Raw genomic sequence first — 24,206 nt, 5'->3', positions numbered from 1 at the left:
ATGCGCAAAAAATGTCTTTATTTACGACATGACATTAGAAACCTCTAAAACTATCATTGTTCCTCTACTATATCATGCATGTTTTATATATTATAATTATTATTATTATACATATAAACCTTCCTCTGGAATCACTCTATTTACAAAAGAAAACCGCATCAAAATCCGTTGCGAAATTTTAAAGATCTAAGCATACAGACAGCGGGAAGCGACTTTGTTTTATACTATGTAATGATAATGCATATTTACTTGACTATTTTTCGTCGACCTGTGTTGTATACCTTATAACTTCATACTGGTTGAACAAATTTTGATGATTGTTGTTTTAGTCGAAAGCTGATTTGACCTTTTGACCCCATTTAAATTTTATCGAGATTCGATGATTTTTTTCAAATAATCTTGTTGAGTATTGTTTCTTCTACCTATGGTGTATTAAAATAAATTCCTTCAGGAAATTAATTGCAAACCCTCAAAACAGTCATTTAAATTGAAATAAATTCCTGCAGGAAATGAATCGAAAACCCTCAAAATGGTAATTTAAATTTTTTCAACTTTAATTCTGAGTGTATGAAATAGCTAGCCGTTTACAGTAGCCAGTGAGTGGTTTACGATGATGTATACTTACCGCAACGTTACAAACAGAATTTTAGCTCAGACTGTTTTCATATTTAAATCGCATGTAATAAGGTTTATTATTACATGGTCGGTATTGACGTATTGAATTCGTTGTGAAATGCTGTAAATATGCATACATAATATATCGTAGCTTAACCCGCATTTATGTTTATACAACTTTTCATTTATTTGCAGTGTTATTTGCATTGCTTGCTAGATGCGGCCAAGCCTTTGCGTAGATGAAGCCTTGCGTAGGTGATTTAATATCATTAATATAAAGATATGGGTTATTTTAAAAATGTAGGTTTTAATTAATTATAGCCAATCTATTGTCACAATTAAGTACAGAGTCTCAAGCTTCTAAGAATTATTTAAATATAAAACTTAATAAAATTTTCTTTGTTACTTTATGTAGACAATTTTTATTATAATAAGGCATTTAATTAAAATGTATGTATGTCTAAAGAGAATAATGTTCCTCTTTTGCAGGTTATTTTTTTAATAAAGAATGAATCATCTTCATACTTTATAATTTTGGACCTTAAATAATATTTTATCAATATGTTTTTTTTTGTTTGTATGTTTTTTTCTTTAAAAATAAAATTATTAGTATATTTTAATTATACGTTTCTGTACTTTAATAATATTTATTAATTAAAAATAAAACTAAATTCAGGAATTTGTAATAAAATGTACGACGCTGTGATAGCGCATTTCTGCATCCAGCATATTTGCACAGAACGCCTCGCTTCGCCACTTCGCGGCGAAATTCTGCAGTTGTCAGGTGTTTATTCCAGAACCTTGCCATTATTGGTATTCTCTTTTATTTAAATTACGTTTTGATTCAACAAAATATTGACTATAGAAACAAGAGAACGGTTGTAAGATCTTAAACTGACAAAATTTCTTCAAACTGGCTAAATGTTTTTACACAAAATGTTTCTAATACAAAATCAATTTTTTTCTAGAGATATTCTTGTTATTAAACTACTGTTTATTATGAGTACTAGTAGCGAGTAGTTAAAGATATGAGATTTAACTGAAAGATTTGATTTTATGTTTGTTGTTATCGATAAACTCAATAAACTACTGAGTTCATTATAATGAAACCAATTTTTCGGATTATATCGCGGTTTATTAAGTTTTTTAGATGCCCGACATTTAGGATACTTTGCAGCAACCATGGTCACAGGAGGACTGAGGTGTCAAATGTCCTAACGTTACACAGTTATTCGAAACTACCCTATATACATCAATATTTTAATTAGTTCTCTCTATACAGAAAGTTGTGACAGTTTGACGCACGGTCGGTTTGTGATTGTTGCGCTGGCGGTTGTGGGTTCGACCCCCGAACATAAGAAACATTTGTATTGGACATACAGATGTTTGCCGTGGTTTGGGCGTTTATGCAGTCCTTGTGGGTGTCTCCCCACGTGTCTCGGAGAGCATGTTAAGGCGTCGGTCCCGGTATACCTGGTAGCGATCGTTACTCATGGTATATTCGCCAATCCGCAGTGGAGCAGCGATGTGGATTAAGCTCCAATCCTTCTTATACATGGAGAAAGAGACCTATACCCAGCTATGATTTTACAGGCTGAATGCGTGCATGCGTGCGTTTTCGAAAATGACAGACTCAGTGACAATGAGTAAGTCACTTAGGCAAAAGTTAAGCACGTGTATTTTTATAAGTAGGTGCATACAAGTTTAATCTATTAATAATATATTTCATAGTTTTTATCCTTGAACCGGATATCTCAAGCAAAGGAATTATAAAATCAATCCGATAGAGCCTGAAATTATTACGTTCAAACATATAAATACACATAAGTCTGGGGTTGTCTGGAAGAGATTGCTAGCAATAAGACCGCCTTTGCATGCTGTCAGTGTAACTATCTTTTGTTTCATTTTATTTTTGTACTGCTGTTTTTATTTCTTCCTTTTTTTATCTATGTAGAAGTGTTTGACTATGTGTTCTATTTTTTAGTCTTAAATAGTAAACAAAAAAAAATTCTGTAAACTACAGTAAACTTTTAAGCCATTGATTGCTACGTGGTATACTTTAATATCAGTTCAGAGTGAAATTGATATTCAGAAATATTCATAATATAAAATAAAGCCTTTACAATCAACACTTTACCATAAAAAAATGACATTTGCATTATGTTGTAATCATTTTTTTGCGCTCAACATAAAAAAAGAAAAAAAAACAATTAATAATAAAAAAACAAATTAATAACAAATCGCTTTACGGTAACATTATTTAACAAATTATAATTCGTGAAAATATTAAATATAGTTAAAGAACATGGCCTATTTTATCGCTCATGCTGTTCATTCACTTATACTCATTCACCTCTATAAATATTATGACCACATCCCTATTTGCCTTTTAAAAAAAAGATATTGAAATGTTACATTCAAAAATATTAGTTATCTGTACTCTCGAAATTCGTATTTATTAGTTTTTATGTGTTTAAAATGATAAATTGATATTTGTTTTTAGTAAAATAAATAGTAGTTTTAAAAATGCCCGTAAGCTAATGTGTTGTGAAAGTGAGTGATAAACGCGGAACAAAACGTGAATTACAATTGACAGGGGTTTGTTTACCAAATAAGACTCTTCCAAAAAAACGGAATATATAAATAAGTTGTCAAATAAACAAATAAATGTAAACCATTTTCACTAGTGTTAATAGTAAAATTAACAATTAAAAACAGTACAGAAACGACAATGAAAATTTTAATTAAAGTAATATAAATTTACAGTTTTACTCGCTCTGTTTGTTCCAACATAGCTCAGCCACTTCGTGGTAAAATTCCATTGCGTCTGTCAGGTGTTTACTTTGAATATTATCCCAGGACCGGTTTCCTTGTGTTTGGATTGCGTTTTCATCGGACTAACGGTTTGTTCGTAAATTAAACTTGCGTCTCATTGTTATCACATCTTGTTCGTTATTAAAGTTGTTCGTTACTTAAAGTAACAAAATGTAGGTAAAAAAAAATATTGGATTTACTATAAAAAAAAAAATATATTGAGAAATTACGTTTTATTTTATATATTCTTTAGGATTATTTTATTAATTCTTCCATTTAATTCTATATATTTTATATTTGGACTCACATTGGACAGACATCATACATATAAAGTTAATAAATCAGTTTACAAGTTTAATGACGGATTTTTCAGCGTCTATCTAAAGGAACTTGTATTGTTATACTGGGTACATTTTCCCGGTATTACATGATATAATATAAAACATACTCAGCAATTCATAAACGGATTTTAGTTACGTTTTCAAGATTCTTTCAATTAATTTATATATTTAAAAATATTTTTGTAGAAAGTTATACTATTACTTATCAACTGGATAAAATATTTAGTCGATAAAATAAAAATACAAGCAATCACCTTGATAAATTTCTTTAAGCCTGTTAAGGGTGAATTAAGCAAAGAAATTTCTCTATCCGCCTTACATCGCAGATTATTTGCGGTTACTCTCTTTGACCGTCATTATGATCCTTTGGACGGCTTTTACGACTTCAAGTGGCCAATTTAGCGCACAAAATCTGAACGATTAGAATTTTTGTTGTAATTAATAACTTTAAGAGCCAATAAGAATAGCTTTCGGCTTATTAATTAAACTGGGATAACGAATAGTAAAAGTTTCTTTTAAAGACGATGGTTATTGATTTTGTATTATCGAAGAGAAACTTTAGGCGCACGAGGGTAAAATTTTTACGGATGAAACGGCAACGTTTTTGTCGATGGCGCTGGAACAGAAATTTAAAGCTTGAGATTTGTATAAATATAAACGAGACGTGTGTACCTTATACGCACCCACTTTTTTTTCATAATTTTCTAAGTTATCAAGGTCAAAAAAAGTTTGATATGATTAGTAATTTTTCAAAGATGTAAGTAGCACAGAATTATCCGCAGCAATCAAAGTTCCGGGAGTTTTCTCGAGTAGGATTCCGCGCGGAATTCTTGAAGTGACAGTTTGATTAACAGAGCGGCGCACACGCTACGCCATTTTCGGATCTCGGTGTTTTGTAGTCAGCACTACCTTGAGATTTTATCGAGATTTCCTGCTAGCTTAACGAAAACGTATTTGTTAGTTTAAACACATTTTCTTAAATATATTTACAGTACCATAGAACTCGGAATTTATCCTTATACGTAGAATCTTAACCATTTGATTTGTACATGTCAATGGTAATGTATTTCATTATTATGTATTAAAACATTTCTTAAATATTATACTGTCCACCTTAAATTGGTTTATAAATCAGCATTAATGATGAACCTGCAGACCTAATAATCTTCAAGAAAACTTTTGTTTTAGATTAAACGAAGAGACTCGAGGTAATTGATTACGATTTGTTCACTTCGTTGGAGCGTTTCTTTTCTCTAAACTCATTTACCTGCCCTCTTGAAGGCTCCAGTGAATCAACTAAAAGAAACTCACCGCGTTACGAGGCACTTACTGTTACAAATGAATTGCTTCACTCCTACCGGTTCGAAAAATGTTTTTATGTTAGCGTAGGGCGTCCGCAGGTTCGCGTGATAGGCTGTTATCATTCGTTTTCGGGAAAGGAAATTTAAATTAAATATTTGAGGGTGTTAATTTTGTCTCCTCGTTCAGGGAACGCGACGCATTCTTTGTAAAGTAATTAAACTGAGTCGAAAGGTTTCAGGCGATAGTTTGTTTGTTCGCTTGAAATTGCGCTTTCTATGAAGTAAATTTCTCCAAGTTGTCACTAAAACATCCTGCGTCTATTATTATTATTATATATTTTTTTTTGAGATCGTATTATATGCGTCCATAAACAATTTCATTATCGTTGATGAATTTCTATGTTTTACAACAACTACATTGATAATAATTATCTGCATTACATAAATAATAGGAGATATTCTTGCATATTTTAGTTATGCATATTTTTATTTTCATGTGTATATTAATTAAAATAATGATTCATATCATTGCTTTCTGATAAATATATTTTATTAATGCAAATCAAGTTATTCTATTTCTTCCCATTTTATAAAATAACATCCTTTAACATATGTATTTTAATAAACAAGTATGAACACATTCCAGCTCAATCAATCGAGTGTTTACATCGGTACTGGCAATAACTGAATGCAAATACGTAGCGGACGACAACGTTCGAATCGGCAGTGGCCAAAGCCTCGAAAAACTTTTACACATATTGAACCAAAACCGAAAGTGGACAGAAGCAATTCATGAATTTAGAACAGTTAATTAACGTTCGAAAAGTATGCTGGCGGTGAATTGAATTAAATGAATGACCGAAGTTTAGATTTCAATTGACGGTAGATTTAATTATATCAAATGGAATCGGAAAATGTATTCTGGTTTTACGTAGTTGAAATATTACGGAAAAACGTAGTACTTACGTACGTGAAAATATAGTGGAAAACAAATGAGATAATGTTCTAAATTAGTTTTTTTTGAAACTTATAAATATACGGAGATTAAGTACATTTATTAATACTTTATTGTACACCACAACTACATTTTACACATTTAAACATATTTTAAGATAGTTACAGCTAGTGAAGTGCAATGGGCGGACTTATGACTTAAATAGTCATTTAGCCATTTCTTCCAGACAACCGAAGTAAAGGAAGGGTAAATTTAATAAATAACTGAGGGAGGGCACTGAAGGAATTTTCTGCTCAAGATATGGAGCAGCCTGACTGGGTAGTACCTCGACCTTACAAGGAGATCACAGCTAAATAATACTGTTTTCAAGCAGTATTGTGTTAATGTTGGTGAGTAAGGGGACCAGAGCTCCTGGGGGATTGGGAATTGGCTCGGCAACGCGCTTACGATGCTTTTGATGTTGCAGGCGTCTATAAGCTACGGTAATCGCTTACCATCAGGTGAGCCGTACGCTTGTTTGCCGACCAAGTTATATAAAAAAATATATCAAACTTGATACAGGATAGGTAGCGCAATTATATAACAAATTTACATGGAAATATATACGTAATACATAACCTTATTATAAACTAATAAATAAACAAAAATATTATAATTAAATTTAATAATATTCATAATAAATTCTGAGACCAAAAGATATTACCACAAAAACTCGTTCCTGTCGTCTCCAGTCTCAGTAAGGTAGTTTTCTTTACATACTTCTTAAATGCTAGTAGTGACTTAGTCTCCTTTAAATATAACGGTATAAGGCTATAAGATTGTGAAATTATTATTCCATACCTAATAGCATTTTTAATTATTTAATTATATCTCTACAGTTAAAAGCTTATGGAGATAACTTTCATTACCATCTGTGGATGAAGACGCACCCTTGAGAGTTAACATGCAGGTATGATTGAACGTTTGAAAAAAAATATGAGTTTCACAAACAATGATGGATCGTTATACTGGATGGTACTGATAATATATTTTACAATATTGTCTTTGCTTGATTGAATAATTATTATTACTTCTTGCTGTTTATATAGAAGATCGCTTGTAGATTGGTCGTATCAGACAAATTTTGCAACGAATACATTGATTAGTCCATAGTTGAATTTGGTGACATAAAGTTAGACTTCAAGTCATTCATTTACTTTTTTAAACATAGGTAAAGAATTATTTTATAACATCAGTAGTTTATGAAATATAAAAATTATCAGGTCAAAATATTTAGTACGTAAATCAACCTTAGCAGATTAATACATATTTCCAACCATTATAAAAAAAAAATTAAGCTTTTTATGAAATCCTCATTTATTTAATACATTTTATTGAGACTATCTCCAGCTTTTTCATATAAATAAGTTGACAAATCAAAGTTTTGACAACTTTACAAAAACATAATTTTTTATCTCTTTCTCGAAAATTTGAGTAGAATATATTTTTTAAGTTGATTATAAATAATTATAATTGTAAATAAATATTTTTAGGTAAATTGAACGATGAGAAAAGATTTGGATGGATTTAATCTACCTTTGTTGCAATAAAACATGCAGCTATTTAATAGTTACTTTTAACTAGTTAAATTAAATTCGCAAGGATTTGATATCCGTTGAGAAAGATGCATTATTGGAATGGAAGATTAAAGTGCATGTGACTGAGCATTATTCATTTTGACAATTGTTCAATAAGTTATTGTTGTAGAGACGAAATATTAATTCAATTTAGTCATCAACTACCCGAAGAGAATGTATTTATCATTTGCTTTCATATACCTGAATGGTTTGTTCCATTTTGTAAAATTTAATGGAATTATACTCGTAGCGCAGAAAAAAATAATTGTTATAGAGTTTTACTGCATTGTTGATAATTTTAAAAAAATGAGACCTCTTTTACATTTTTACGACATTGGCTGTATTCTGCTCGTTAATAGTTGTTTCATAACAGTTTTACCGCTGTGGAACTGGTTATTTCCGCTTTTGTTGAAACAATCTCGTTGGATTTGATATATTCTATGGATATCTCAAAATAGATATACATCGGATTTCGTTTAAAAGAACAAAATTGTCAGCAGATTACAACATAAAATATATTACATATACATACATATATATATATATATATATATATATATATATATATATATATATATAACACGTATAAAATTGTCAATTTTTAGTACGGCTATACCAAGTTGATATAGATAATGTAAGTTACTTTTAGTTATGTTTATAAAGCTATGTATCTATAAGCTGATCTGTATTTATTTACAGCGAATACAAAAAGAAAAATGTAATTTACACGTAAGTAAAATTCGTTACTGAATATCATAATTATATATAAACAGTAGTACTAAACATTTCGAGTACACGCGCTCCTGAACCGATTCAAATGCAGGGCACGCATTGAAGATGATACGTGATAACACGAAAATCTCCCAATTGCTTACGTGTTTGAGATGCCGGGCCCAGTAGTTCCAACGTCCCGACCAACCGAGCATTGAATAACTCTGTTATAAATTAGCCTTCGAGATCTTTTGATAAGTGAGTTCGCGACGTGGCTTTTTGCTCATTGGTACTACACGCAGGTGAGTAGATTTTATCGTTGGATGAATCGATTCATGTTCTGAATTCATAATGTTTCAATTCGTTTATTTCCCAATGTCTGTCATAAAAATTATATTTCACTGACGACAAATTAATATTGGTTGAAGGGTAAGATTTAAGACGGAAGACGTGATGTAATTGTTATTATTAATTTAGTGACGTCAAATAAACTAAGTAATAAATTATAATCAAAGTACAACAAATATTTTCATCGTATGAGAATGACCGATGAGAATATCAAACAATATCATTTTGCCGTTATGTTTTGTTTTCAAATATTCCAAACTAATACTTTTATTTGTGGACATAAAAATCCAAATTTGTTTTTGGATGTTCAGAATGTATCTGCAATAGTCACTTACAATGAACGTGTAGCATGATCCTCTTGCTGACGGAAGGCGGGACGCCGTTCGCCGCGATGCACAGATACGCTCCCATTTCTGACCTTGTCACCTTCGTTAAGTTTACTATTTCCCCCTCGAGCGACATCACTGTTGAAAGAAAATGGTTATCAATATAAAGATATAATCATTACGTAACCACACTTTTTCTTTAAAATTAAACAAAATTTTATTTACTAAATAAAAAAAAAATATTCAAAACGTTAGTTACGTTAACTTTCGTTATTATTTCAAAATAATTATCCTGAAATATTTGATACAAATAAATATTTGCTAGTGCCCCTTTTATCTGATAGTAAGTTATTTTTTTAATACTCTCATTAATTTGTTAAAACTCTTTGATTCGCATATAATACAACAATTGTGCACTTATAATTTAATATAACATTTATTATGTTAACTTAGTAATCCATTTTGTACTAGTTTTTTTATCACAATTTGTTTAACAACATCGCTGGTGTAGTTGTGTATTGTGTGCGTGTGCCATGTGCGCGCCTAGCAACCGGTAGCTTGCGAGTTCGAGTCCCGCTCCGTGCCGCATCGTACCACGGAGAGGACATTAAGCGGTCGGTTCCTGTTGTTATCATAAAACTTACAGTAGAGCACTGTGGTGGATTAAGGTCCGATCCTTCTCCTACATGGAGAAAGAGGCCCATGCCCAGCAGCGGGATGTTACAAGTTGAATCGTTAAAACAAAAACAGATATACTAAAAATTAATAAGTCTACGTTAAATAGAAATCATATTGTAGCATTTGTAATACTTGTAACTTAATACTACCCTTAAATAGGTATAAAAAAATATTAGTAACGTGACGACATTACATGTATATGACAAATCTTTACTATCCGTTAGAAAATTTCTTTTACCATTTTATACATTAACCTTGGAATTAAAAACAAATATTTTAACGCTAACCTGTACGGTGTTTATTTTACATTTTACCAAGAAGTCCCAGAAAACACTTCGAAACGCCAAAGTAGACAGGCTTTGATAAACAAGTGCGGTTTGCGGTTCGTACTCAAGCTGTTTTCCTGACACCTTGCTCAAATGGCACCGAAGTACGTTTACAGGCATTATTCAAACAAGAGGATAAAAAGAGGGGCAATATTTTTCGAAGGAGTCGAAGGGAGTGATGGTTTAAAGTGTAGAGCTCTCGGTCGACCGGCGTGCCACGCTTCGTTAACAAACAATAGCGGAGTAACGATTGAATGGAGTGGTTAGTGCTCATTTCAGAAATAATATAGAATGAATAAAATAAAATTGCTAACGTTTTGTATCTACGCTCTTGTAAAGTCAATCACCATTTGAGATATTTAATTTATTTGCATAGTAAAGAAATTTTAATTTCAAAACTGTAATGTTGCTTAGTACCTAATATTATCACCATTAATTCATTTTTCAATTTTACTAAGTCATATTTTGTTGCAATATTTTTGGTTACTAAGTACATGACGCGGCAAAGGTCGTATAAATCGATTCTTTTATTTTTGGAAAAATGATTTTGTCTTACCTACTTACTAATATTCAAGTGCTATAGTGATTTATTTAATTAATTTTGTTTTCGTAGCTGTTTTTTTAAAAGCGTAACACGATAAAAAAATAGACATAAATGTACCCGACTAGAGAAAAGGTCAGGCTCAACCAGATCATGTATCTGGACCGGATCAGGATAGAATGAGGCATGCCAGATCCAGCAAGCTCTATCAGGACCAGGTCTGGTCTAGACAAGGATAGCCTGATGTAAAATATAATAAAGTATGGTAAGGCATACTGGATCAGGACCCGGTCCGGTCCAGATCAGGATAGCCTGAAATAAAATTACGCTAACTGTGCCTGAATCACGCTATTAATGTTTTTAAACGCACTTTAGTATATAGAAGAAAATCTCATCTCATCCTGATCAGGTCCAGACCAATCATCTGCGTTACGTGCCTTATCTAGTCCTGATTAGGCATGCCTGGTCCGGTCCTTCTAAGGAAGACGAAAAAATTTCTACTCGGGTATAGGAAAGAATGAAACAGAACATAACTATTTACTCATAAGCGACGTGTTTTGTATGGCGCTTACAACCTTTTTCACGAGACCGTGATCATCGTCGATAGAAAAAATTGCAACACAACTTTTTTGAAGTAACACGTGGTTCAATAAGTCCCGAGACTAAGTACTAAAAAAAGGTCTTTTTTATAAAATTAATTTTTATTCATCAACATAGTCTCCTCCAAGAGCGATACAGTCCCTCCAACGTTTTTCTAACTTTTCTGTCCCATGTGTGTAGAACGATTTGTCTTTGGCTTCAAAATAAGCCTCCGTTGCTGCGATAACTTCACTATTTGAGTCAAATTTCTTACCCTGAAGCATTTTTTTGAGGTCTGCAAACAGCCAGTAATCGCTGGGGGCCAAGTCTGGCGAATAAGGGGGATGAGGAAGCAATTCGAAGCCCAATTCGTTAATTTTGGCCATCGTTCTCACGGACTTGTGACAAGGCGCGTTGTCCTGGTGAAACACCACTTTCTTTTTGTTCATGTGAGGCCGTTTATCCGCAATTTCGTACTTCAATCGCTCCAATAAGCACATGTAATAGTCACTATTTATATTTTACCCCTTTTCAAGGTAGTCGATGAAAAGTATTCCATGCGCATCCCAAAATATAGACGCCATAACCTTACCGGCCGATTTCTGAGTCTTTGGACGCTTCGGGCGGCTTTCACCAGCCGCTCTCCACTCCGCTGCCTGCCGATTGGATTCCGGAGTGAAATGGTATATCCAGGTTTCATCCATTGTTACATACCGACGTAAAAAATCCTTTTTAATATGATTCATCAGCGCCAAATATCGCTCTGAATCATTGATACGTTGTTCCTTTTGATTAGTTGTAAGCAAACGCGGCACCCACTTAGAAAAAAGCTTTTTCATGGCCAAATTTTTATGTAAAATAGTGAAAACACTACCAGCTGAAATTTTCACTATCTCGGCTATTTCTCGCACTTTTACCTTCCGATCTTCCAATACGATTTTGAGGACTTGGTTAATATTTTGTTGAGTTATTGCTTCATTTGGACGACCTGAGCGTTCCCCATCATTGGTGTCCATGCGACCGCGTTTGAAGTCGGCATACCACCGACAAATGGTTGCTTTAGAGGGAGCTGATCTTGCATAACATTTTATAAGCCATTGCTGTGCTTCAACGGTATTTTTTCCCATTAAAAAACAATGTTTTATCAACACGCGAAACTCGTTTTTTTTTCCATTGTATCGAAATTACAACCGTAGCGTCACTTAAATGTTTCAAAATCAATAATTTTATTGTTCCATTTTTAAAAATTTGACACATATTCTTGTATTGATAGCCAGTACTTTTTAAAAATCAAAATAGTTTTTAATATATGCGCCATTTCCAGGTTAGTCTCGGGACTTATTGAACGATCTAGTATCACTTCTGACGTGTGTGAATTATATTTTCACACACTTTTTGTATTTTATTTTTTATTTGCTACTCTATGTAATTCTTGCTTCTTCTTCAAGACGGGTCGTTGAATAAACTTGGCCTGTCGATGTGTCACAAGTCAAGTGATGCTCAAACCCTTCGGACACGGGGCGGAGCGTGTCTACAGACAACACAAATTTACGATACTGTCATCTTAACGAATGAAACTTTTTACTTAATATTAAACTTCATTTAAGATACTTACATAAGGAAATTGTGCAAATTTCTGTGTGGGTTTGGGATCGAGACATACATCGGTATATGAATATTTACTATTTAAAATATTTAGTTATACATATTTACAGCGTAAATAGTTTTTCGATAGAACTATTTTTATCGAGGATTTATTTAATTTATTTTTCATAAGTGTTTAAGTCCACTTATCATTTAATATTATATATTTAATTTTATAAACGGAATTTGAAATTTTTAAATAAAATATGTTAGAAGATAAATGGTATAAATACACAATATATTATAATGTTTTTTTTGTAGCAGTAAGTTATTTTGTGGCATAATAGCTCTGCAATAGTCTCTTCTACATTTAAAGGAGTTATCGTGATTGAAAGCATAGTGATCGTAACACCATAAGAGTATAAGCTTAGCTCCACTTCAGCGGATACAGAAGATTTTAATTTTTTTTTTTTTTTGTAAAAGTATACTTTTAGTTAGTATTATTGTTAGATAGCTTTCTATAATTAACTAGCTGACCTGGCGAACTTCGTATCACCTTATTTTTTTCTGAAATATAATAATAACATAATATAGCAAAATAAAATATAGCCTATCTTTTAAGTTGGATCGAACTGCACATGGTGTGCGAATTTTATTATAATCGGTTAAGTGGTTTAGGAGTCCATTGAGGACAAACATTGTGACACGAGATTTATATATATTAAGATTATTATGCATCTAGCAGCGTTTCATTTGTTGATTGCCGCTATTAACGAAGTGGAAAGTGGCACCGAAACAGAACAACAGTGTCAAAATCATTACTTTTTATTATTGTTATTCTTCTCTGTAAATTAAATATTGTAACATTGTTTTTTATTTCTATTAGAAATATGTAATCCCTTATATTCTCGTCACAGTAAGTAACAATATGTTACAATGAATAAATAAATATATGTAATTAGATACCATAGATTGAAGAAAGAAATAATTCTTAAATCTGTGTTAGATACTATAAAATGTATAACAATACAAACAATACTCTTTGAAATTTTTGTAAATGGAACGTTACAATTTCACGACTCAAATATTGTGAATTCTCTTTTTACGGCAGAATCTATCTGAAAACAAGAGCTCGGTATTTTAATCTATAAATATGTAGTAATAGAAATAAAATTGTCAATATTAGCTTCGATTTCAACCTACAATAATCTAGTATGGTATACACGTGCTTACTGTGATATGTATCTCAGCTCTTAAAAATTGGGTATGTCTAGTAGCTACTTTTGGGTATATTATTCTCTTGCTACGTGATAATGTGCTACGCGGCTGGCGCCGTGATCCGTTCACACGCAAAGTGAATGTTGTCTAACATTAAAAATATCTAGAATTTATTCAGTGCAGTATTATAAATTGTTATTATCATTTGTATAGAGTTAAAATATTTTAGTCTGTCATTTTAGTCTATGTTGTTGGTTTTTCAAAAGACTGTTTACAGCTTATACAGATAACAAAAATTTAATCATTGTGTTTGCTTGCAAACGAAAAAACCGACTTCAATTACATTGACAAGTAATACAACGCAGGTAGACGAAAAAATAGTCAAGTAAATATGCGTTATCAAAGATTACTCAAAAAAATTTAATCAGATCTCGACGAAATTTAAATGTGACCACATGATAAACGTCAGCTTTCGATTAAATTAAAAATCATCAAAATCAATACACCTAGTAAAAAGTTATTACAACGTAGGTCGACGAAAAAATAGTCAAGTAAAAAGGTATTAGTAGATATAACTCGAAAAGTTGTTGTTAGATCTCAAATAAATTTAAATTGGACCAAATTATATGCACCACCTTTCGGTTAATATTTTTTTATCGAAATCGGTCCACCCAGTCAAAAGTTCTGAAGTAACATACATAAAAAAATACAATCGAATTGAGAACCTTCCTTTTTTTGGAAGTCGGTTAAAAATGAGCTGCCTTAAAAATATATTCTGCTTAAAAATGTATTAATTTGAGAATAGATAAAGTTTTAAATCTGTGAGATATACAAAGAATACAAATTTGAACACTGTACCATCAACGACTAAACTGTTAGACAATTATGACCTATGTACATGATAAAATATGATGAGTGAGGCCAATAGGGCTCCGTTTCATATTTTGAGTTTGTCTGAGAATTTATAATAATGATGTGATGTTAATACAGCTATGTGGTCAATGGCAATAAAATCTATTTCAATCGTAAAATTTACAGTTGATACCGTAGCGTGCTATGTCAAATATTAGGTCTCTCACGTAGAATTCGACGTTCAAAATCGGACCAAATTACAAAAGCTAATATGCAAAACCTTACAAACACCATGGAGGATATAATAACAACTTTTTAACTCGCATAAAATTCTGTATTTAAGCAAAGAACCTGAAAAAAAATCCGATATACTTTTAAAAATGTTTACGTAAATTTGACTTCATATTTAAAATCTAGTATAACAATTCCCTTATTAATAATATTATTTTTAATACCGACGGCGAATAATGTACTTTTGGAACATTGGCAATTCTACTAAGCACAAAGTATAGCTAAATTTTACTTGAATCAAATATTTTACAAACATACATGTTCTCTTTAATTAAATTAAAATAATAATTATGAAATATTATTAAATACCGGCGTGTACACCTGCATCAGTTCTGCTTACGATTCTAATGCCGTACATAGCTAACAATAACATCCAAAACTATATTTAAAGACGATTTTGTTTGTAAATTTTGAACTAATCTATAATAAATTATATTATCATGGCTAAAAGTCACGCCAGTCAGAATCCATATTTAAATATAATTAATTTCAAAAATTCCAGTAATAGAACGTTTAATATAATAGTTCCTGTCATAAAACTTTGAGCAGTATATTAAAAATGCTGAATAGAAAGATGGAAGAGTTAATTTGCATCAGTCTCAGACAAAGTTTCAACCATTCATTCGCTTATCTACATAATTTGCTGTTGAACACGAAACAAATAGGCATGCGACACGACGTTGTCACCGGAACATGTTTTACGTAAAACAATAAGGAGAAATTTATGAATAATATTCTATTGTTGGCAACAAAAGTAATTGTCAGTACAATTATAAGCTACAGACTAATATTTGTACATATTAATAGGGACCATAAATATGTACCGTAAATATTAGGAGCCAGCCGGCATTGTATCATAAGTTCGAAGTTAAAATAATGTATTTTAAATCTATTCTAAGTCGTAAGTGATTTATGCAGCCATACTTCCGAGAAACTTGGTCGTAACAAATTCGAAAGTGCCGCTCGATTTGTTGAAAAACTATATTTGTCGTGTCGGACACCCCTCGAAGTTTCCTCATTGGAATATTCTGTAAAGTAGCGTTGGCCTGCGTAATGGATAGCTTGTATTGTTTCATGCTCAAATTTATGGAGGTAACTTGTAACGGCTTCTTTAATTAGAGACTTCTTTACTCAAATTGATGATTGCCGCTGACGTTAGCTAATATAAAACTTTGGTACAGAAAGTTTGCACTGATCTCAAATTGTGGAGTATCTTCGAAAACTTTAAATTAAAATGAGCTAAAAATTATTTAATTTGCTCTAAATTTAAATCATCGCCATTATATTTTGATGTAGAATGTGAGTGAAAAGTGGTTCAAAATAACAACAAATTAGAATTCTCTAGTCTCAGTAGTGCTCGTTCCTCTCTAGAAGTCATTACCAGTAGTACTTTGTTAGCTTAATGAATTGACTGATGGCAGAAGGCGGTCTGAATAGTGGTGGGGTTAAGTAGGAGCTGCCGATTAATCACCCTGTCAGTACAGTTTCCAATTGCCACTCGTCACGAATTCCCCTCAGTAGCAAGGTATAATTAGAGTTTCTTGTATCGATAATGTTAAATTCTTTGTGATTTGTATAAAGTTTTATAGTATTGTTAAATTTTGGTAAATTATGTGTGCGAAATGAGTTGTGCATACGTTAATAATTTTTGATGTAATCTACCTTACTGACGAATTTTAATAATTATTTGATTTATTTTTTTAAATAAAATTGTATCTAATGTAATTTTAATAATGGTAACTTTATCAAAAAAAAAAAAAAAATCCAAAGATGTTACGAGCTTAAAACTTATGATAGCGGCGAGTAGTTTTTTTGTAAGATAAATTTACACTGGTTACAGTTGCAGCTGCGAAAACCACATTTTCTTTTTCACTAACGTTGGTTTAGGGGTATGTTTTCGTTTTTCATTTACTTTTGGCTCCTCAGGATTTTCATCCTACAGGAGACCGTTAAGTGCATGGTATTTACAAACAATTAATAAACAATCGATCTGTATCAATATCGTAAAGTAGACAAACTTTTTTCGCGCATATATTACGGAGTTAATCTTCAAGATAGTGATGATATATTTTGACTTTATGAACATGGTAATATCAATAAGTATTATGTTTTTAATATTTATTATCTTTTTACATTAGTAACGATGATGGTAATTAACTTTAATCATAAAATGAAAATTATTTTGTTGGAAACATGAGAAGAAAATGTTTCTCTTACTAAACTTTACACTAACTTTTGAAAAAATTTTTTATGTGTAATTCGGTAGACCGATTTCGATGATTCTTTTATTAATTGAAAAGTGGAATGTGTAATGTGGTCGTGGCGTGTGGTGTGGTGGCATTTAAATTTCGATCATCTGACGAAAATCGAGATCTGACGAGTACTTTTTGAGCTATCTCTAATAATGCGTACTTACTTGGCTATTATTTCGTCTACCTACATTGGATTACTCGTCTGTATTGTAGTAAACGCAAAACCCCTGCTTTCCACTTCTAGGTTTCTTATTTGCCCGATACTAAATCTGGATGTAATCTTTTTATACCTAAATAGCTAATATGTGCTAAATATGTGTGTGAGCAGCCGAAAGACTCGCGTTTGACCAAAGTTGCGAAGCAAAGTAGAGCAAAGCAAATTAGTGTGATAGGATAAAGCAAAATATGCGTCATATATAAAATTACTTTTATTTGTTCAGTTAATTTTTTTTTCACTCGTTTGTCAAAAACAAGATAGTTCTTTATGATACCTTTTCCGACCAAGTGTGGAAATTGGGTAGGTGAGTAATTATTCCCGAGCGGTAAGAGATTGTAATCCCACGGGATTAGAAAGGGCGGTGTGAATGGTAATAGGTGCTCCCCAAGGTACTGCGGTCTGATTTACTGCTAAGATTCAATAGTGAATAATTTAAGCGTTGATTTATTTCTTGCTTATTTCTTAAACTTCTTTAGAGTTGAGTTATAAGTTTTTATTTTTATTTATGGCAGGTTCTAGTTTTTATTTTGAACTATTTAAGTATCACGCTTCAGCCTGTAACATCCCACTGCTGAATGGGGAAAGATGTCTATGCCCAGTAGTACATTGCAGGCTGAAGCGATTATTTTATATTTAATTATTCTTAATTTTATAATATACTAGATTGGGTATGAACTCGATTAACCTATTTATTAAATGCGTAGTAAAGTTCTCGTGTGTTGAGGGTCAAGCTCTCGTGTAAGCTGTGTGAGTCTGCATAATTAACTAGTTTTAAAGTTTTAATGAAACAATCGTTACAGATTGCTAATATTTATTTAGACGCTTTAACTGTAACTTCTGGTCTAAAATATTAATTTCTTCTAACTCTGCACTAAAATATTAATTTATTATTGTATTATGATTTGTAAGATTTACAAGATATTAAATGTTTTACATAAATAAATACAACCACTAAAATAATGATTATAATCTGTCTGTATAAACATATACATACTTCCTTTGGGTACCTTATTAATAATGGCGAAGCACGCAAACGGTTAGTCATAAAATTTGCATGATATTCTAGACCTATAAATTTTATGTTATTTCATGATTTATTTTATGTAGACCTTGTTCTTTACTATATTGCTATACTTATTTTTCTTCTATTAGTGATAAGCGGCTTGTTAACATATTTTTGGTAGGTGTATTTTAATAATAGCTTAGAGATATTTGGCAGAAGTAAAACAGTATTTGATTGCTTCTTTACCGTTAATTAGTATATAATGTATAGTAAGTAGTAAGGTACCTTTGGTTTTCCCCTGTGGTCCTCCTCTTGATACCAAATCTCCTCCATCTTCTCGCCTCCACACTATTTTTGGGGGCGGATATCCTCTTGCTTTGCAAACAAGTTTTGCGGAACCTCCTTCTGGCACCATCATGTCACCTGATGTCTCTTCATATATGATATCCGGAGGTATTACCACTTCTAAAAATGCTGTCTACAAAAATATTGCAAGATTAAAAAAATAAAAGTTATTCTTCAGCCCAAAAAATTTTAGGGCCCATTGACGCTTTCTAGATCCATTGTTAGTTTCAATTTTCAACTTGTAAGAAAAAAAAAGATTGGTGCTATTTTGTTATATTTTATCATTTACGAGGCACTATTTTTAACTTATGTTATTAATTTGATTTTCTTATTTTTTAAGTTTTGATTTTGAAAACTTTGCTAAGTGAATAAAAAAAAGTCCAAACACGGAAATTTAAACTTTTTAATATGCTTAATTAGCTTTTCTTAATTTTTTAAATGGACATTAAAAAAAATTTACACGGACCCCAAAATCAGACTTTGAATGTTGAATCTATTCACATATAATCATGAATACTGATGACTTTTAAAGAATAACACATGAGGCATCGTTTGATGAGTAAGATGACGATGGGTGAATCTTCAGCTGCATTGGAATATATCTAGTCCGGTAAACGCTGTATAAAGCAAAGTAAGACGATTTCCTTAGCGAACAATATTAAAAATTACAACTGAAAAGATTTTATTTAACAATAAGCTTTCTTTAACAGGCGTATTGACCGGTTAGCCTGGAAGGTACTAGCTATTTTCCTTGACTGAAGATGTCAAAGATATAACAAAAGCGTGTACACATTTATTATCTTAAATAAACTGCGAAAAGGCCTAGAATCAGAAAGAGTAAAAAAATGTATATTAATAATTAAACCTGCATTACCTGCATTTTCATAGGATCTGTATTAACTTGGCACATGTACTGTCCTCGGTCCTCCCTCTTCACCCCGCGAATGTTCAATGTCCACGTATTGTAGTCGTTGTGTGTTACACTCAAGCGCGCGTTGTTTGTGATAACGTGTTCGTGTATCGCCAGAATCGCCTTTGTATCCGCTTTGATCCATGCAACCTGTCTCGAGGAATATGAACGACTACTGTTAAACATGAAAGCTTTGAATAGAATACTTTTATTGACATTTTATAGAATCTTGTGTGCCGCATCCTTGCAAGGATAGATAAAATAAAACCGGTTCCGATTATCTCTGATGAAGAACGTTCGCTGTTGTAAAAAACGTAAGCGATGAAGACTTTTATAGCGAACAAGTCTAATTACAAGCGAATACTTCCCAAGAGGCAGTCATGACAACGATCCTCGAGCGCCGGCAACACTATCTTGTTGCTAGCGCCTCGCAAAATGCTCTCGGAATTTTTAATTACATTTTCGTCTGGTCGCCGCTATGAGGCGTACTGCGGGCGTACTGTGAAAACGCCCTCGTTTTGTCCGCTTTACCAAAAGCGTCGACATCGCAATAGAAGCTAATTTCCTGCATAGCGCGTAACAAAAAAGGAATAAATGCCGACGAAAATATAGTATTACAGATACATTTCGTTGGACGCTGTGATGTATTTTATGTCAAGAAATATTATAAGTTAGACTATTCCGGTTAAATTAGAACCTTTTGGAATATTTTTAGATGTAGTTTAATAGAATTTATTTTGTAAAATGTCTTATTATATTGCTATAATAGGGTGCGTAAAAGGGTGCTCTACAGAGAGTGCTATAACGAAAGAAGACTAAATGTACAATCTTAAGACACAGAGTGCATATGTGCATTAAACACTAATTTGTGCACTTTACTAAACATGTGAACATTATCGCTACTTTTTAACTATCTATCAATAGTGCCAACATAAAAAAAACACGTAGGGAAAAAGAAATATAGGTATAAGATTAAGGAAAACTCAAAACATTTTTCAGCCTTTCACTTAAATTTCAAAAGGTTGATAAGAAGACAATAATTTAATGCAATTTTCAAATCAATATTTAAAATAAAAACGTAATTTAATATTTATGTTGCGTTTTTCCTTTATATCCCATTAAAATATACAAAAATTAAGTCTGGGTAATATATAAAAATGTTGTAATAATTTATTATATACGCAAAGTAATTTGAGAATTGCATCAATAATTTAACAAAATATATAAATCGTAAATATATTAAATCAAAATTTCAGTATTTACCAGTTTCAGAACTCTTCCATACCAGCGGTGCATATCGAAGTAATGTAATTTGTTTTTTATTTGGTTATGAAAAGTGTGTTTTTGTATGAAATGAAACCTTTTTTATATTTATTCAATTTTATTTCTACCATTTACTGATTTGTATGTGTATTAATATTATAGAGGCATATTTAAAAACTTTTTTTAGGTTTCTTAGTATTATCAAGCTTATAAAACTTATTTTTATCTGTATTTGAAATAAAAACCCTTAATATTAGTACAAGAACATTTCCTTAATAACTGAAAATACCCAATACTAATATTAATGTTTGATTACAAGTTCTCTCTAGAGAGTCCCCTGTATTACTATATGATTGTAATTACGGATACGGTCAGTATGAGTGAGCAAACGAATGTATCGATATCTACAAGAGAGTTCTGTCGGAAATCTGAGATGTTCTTAGCGAGAGATACCTATTCGGTCACTGTGAGTCACCAGGGAATTGATCTAAATGATTGTGTCGGAGAAGAGAAATCGTAGGATTTTGCAGTTTCAGCCTTCGTTGAATTTCATCTAATCAATTTTGTTTTCGTCGGCTAAAGGAAATATCATTAAAGTTATTATAACTATTCATCATATTTTTTAAAATCATTAATATTATAAGAAGATACTTATCGCTTAATTAATTATTTATGAAATAATAATAATTACCGAAAATAGTTGTCATATTTTTATTTTTTACCTTTGTGAACGTTCTTTATTTTTTTCGAATAACTCGACAAAAAGATACCAACTGTAGATTAACTGTGGGGACAGTTGAGAGCACTGCCTCTCGAAATGATTGAACGGGGACTAAGGGGGTTTGTCCTGGCTTTATTTTAATTTCGTAAAGTGACTGTTTTGCAAGGTCTCCTTGCCTAAATGAAAAAGCCTCGTAGTGGATTAGCGGTTTCGCTTTGCAAATTAATTGATACCCAAATGCATACTACATTTCCACTTGTTTGATGGCTTTGGCGACATTTCATTTAGTATTTATTCATTCTGATTTTCCAATGACACTATATTTTTTAACGTAATTCATTTGAGCTTAATTTTTGTCTAAATTTCTCAATAATTCAATTGACGATTCGTTTTTAACTGTTTTTATTATGAAAATAGCATAGAGTAGAATTTTTTTTATTAAAAATGTTTTATTTTGTAGGAAATAAGACTTATGAGGAAAAGGGCAATAATAGTGCTTTTATAATATTCATGCGTAGCTCGCGTATTATTGACATACCAAAGAGACTTATATTAAAACTCAAGAATAAATTTTATACCAAATGAGTACTGTTAAATTTTTTTTTAATATTCTTGAGTCTTCTTTCTATGTGTAATTGTGGTGCAAGTGGTGCATTGTAATACTAGCTATGCTACAGTGAACATACTTATAGACTGTGCAAATTTATTTCTTGTGTTACTCTATGCTAGATAGAGACAGTTTCTATAAGGTGAGTTACAGAGGTGCACTGAAGATTGTGTTCTAAGAAGTGTTGAAGTGGGTGCAGAAGTCTATTCTGTTGAGATCTATAATTTAAGATGCCTGAATCGAAATTTCTCAATTATTATTGTTTTATTTTTATTAAAGGTCTCTTCCCTTGAAAAACAAAACTAAATTTTTATTTATATATACAATTATATATTTGAGTGATGTAAACTATTTAAATATATTATTATTTTTAATCAAATAGAAATTAAATTTTAGTTTTAATTGTAAGAAACTATGACATAATTACAAATGCAGCGGTTCATTTGTAACAAAACTGACATACAAAATTTAGCAAAAAGTTAAGTATCGACGAAATCTTTGATTTATTGGCTTGTTAAGAAATTGCCCTCAGACCTTCATTACTATTCCGTTCATTCTATGCAATCGAGACCCCGCTGAAAATCAATTTGGCTTCTGAATAAATCATGTTAAGAGATTTCCAGGCGTACAATTATAGACCTCAATATCAAGTGCCGAGTGAGGGTGCCGTCTATTGGATCTAGCTGTATTGAGTTGGTTTGATACACACCCTGGCGGTGGCGGAGTCGCCACTCACCCTATAACCACCCAGGTTATTGACCACGCACGTAAAGGTAGCGTCCCTCCCCTGCGCTATCGTCACGTTCTCCAGAGGGTACAGGAAGTCCGGCTCCAGACCTAGAGCTGGAAATATTGATGATGTTATTTTACGATACACATACAATAATTATAATAATTAGAAATAAATATGCCAATCAAAAAAGTAAAGAGTTGTATTTAAAACTAAATGTATTTACATTAAGTAACGAACTTTTATTTATTACAAAAAAGCATTGCTTTTGATCGACCAATACTGTGGATGTGCTTTTTAAACAGTTTAACTTCACATTAAGGTAAATCGAATTGAACGCAATCGCTTTGTATTGCAATGACCATTTGTTAATTTATTGTTATTGCTTTGTCACTTTAAAAACCCGTTTCACTATGAAATCCCTACTTATATTATAATCTGAATGTAAGTTCGTTTGTTACGCTTTCACGCAAAAACTACTTAACCAATCATCATAAAACTTTGTATACATATTCTTGGATGTATTACAACTAACATAGGATATTTTTATTAAAAAAATTAAAGTGAGCGAAGCTGCGGGTAAAAACTAGTCTTATGTAAATGTCAATAAAGAGTAAAGAGTAAAAAGTAAGTAAGAGTAAAAAATCAAAATAAAATTATATAAATAACACAGCTACAGTCTACAGCGGCCCTAGTAATCTAGGGCCGCTGTAGACAGTTATATATTAAAAAAACATTTTGCTACTGTGTTATTTATATAATTTTATTTTGATTTCTGTTATAATTCATGAATATTAATGATTATATTATAATTTAACAATATCATAATTAACGAAATAGGAAAGTAGTTTTCTACAAAAACTTTCCCACGATCCTAATATTAATAGAGATAGCTCTGTGGAAGGACATGCAAATTAATAGCAGGCAGTTGCGAGTTCAAGTCCAAGTTTGCATTAATAAGTTAAAGCTAAATTTGTTTTTAAAATATTTTTCTTTATGAGGTAAGATGTACATAACTTCAACCACGCTATTTCATTTTAAAACAAACTAAAAATTTAAATG

The 24,206-nt window shown here is 31.6% G+C and overlaps 1 protein-coding gene across 1 annotated transcript in view; it reads right to left on the bottom strand.

The window, feature by feature from the left end:
* The window catches only part of LOC123669290 (lachesin-like), a 64,853-nt gene that overhangs the window by 8,845 nt on the left and 31,802 nt on the right, over positions 1-24,206 (bottom strand). Inside the window, exons 2-5 of the mRNA XM_045602903.1 lie at positions 23,124-23,257; positions 19,788-19,973; positions 18,854-19,046; positions 9,037-9,165 (exon numbers count right to left, since the gene is read on the bottom strand). Coding sequence (XP_045458859.1) covers positions 9,037-9,165; positions 18,854-19,046; positions 19,788-19,973; positions 23,124-23,257 — 642 coding nt within the window. The remainder of the gene's footprint in view (positions 1-9,036; positions 9,166-18,853; positions 19,047-19,787; positions 19,974-23,123; positions 23,258-24,206) is intronic.

The sequence above is a fragment of the Melitaea cinxia genome, chromosome 1, assembly GCF_905220565.1.
Source record: "Melitaea cinxia chromosome 1, ilMelCinx1.1, whole genome shotgun sequence".
NCBI classification, from domain to species: Eukaryota; Metazoa; Arthropoda; class Insecta; order Lepidoptera; family Nymphalidae; genus Melitaea; species Melitaea cinxia.
This window is presented reverse-complemented; position numbering and strand designations above follow the sequence as displayed.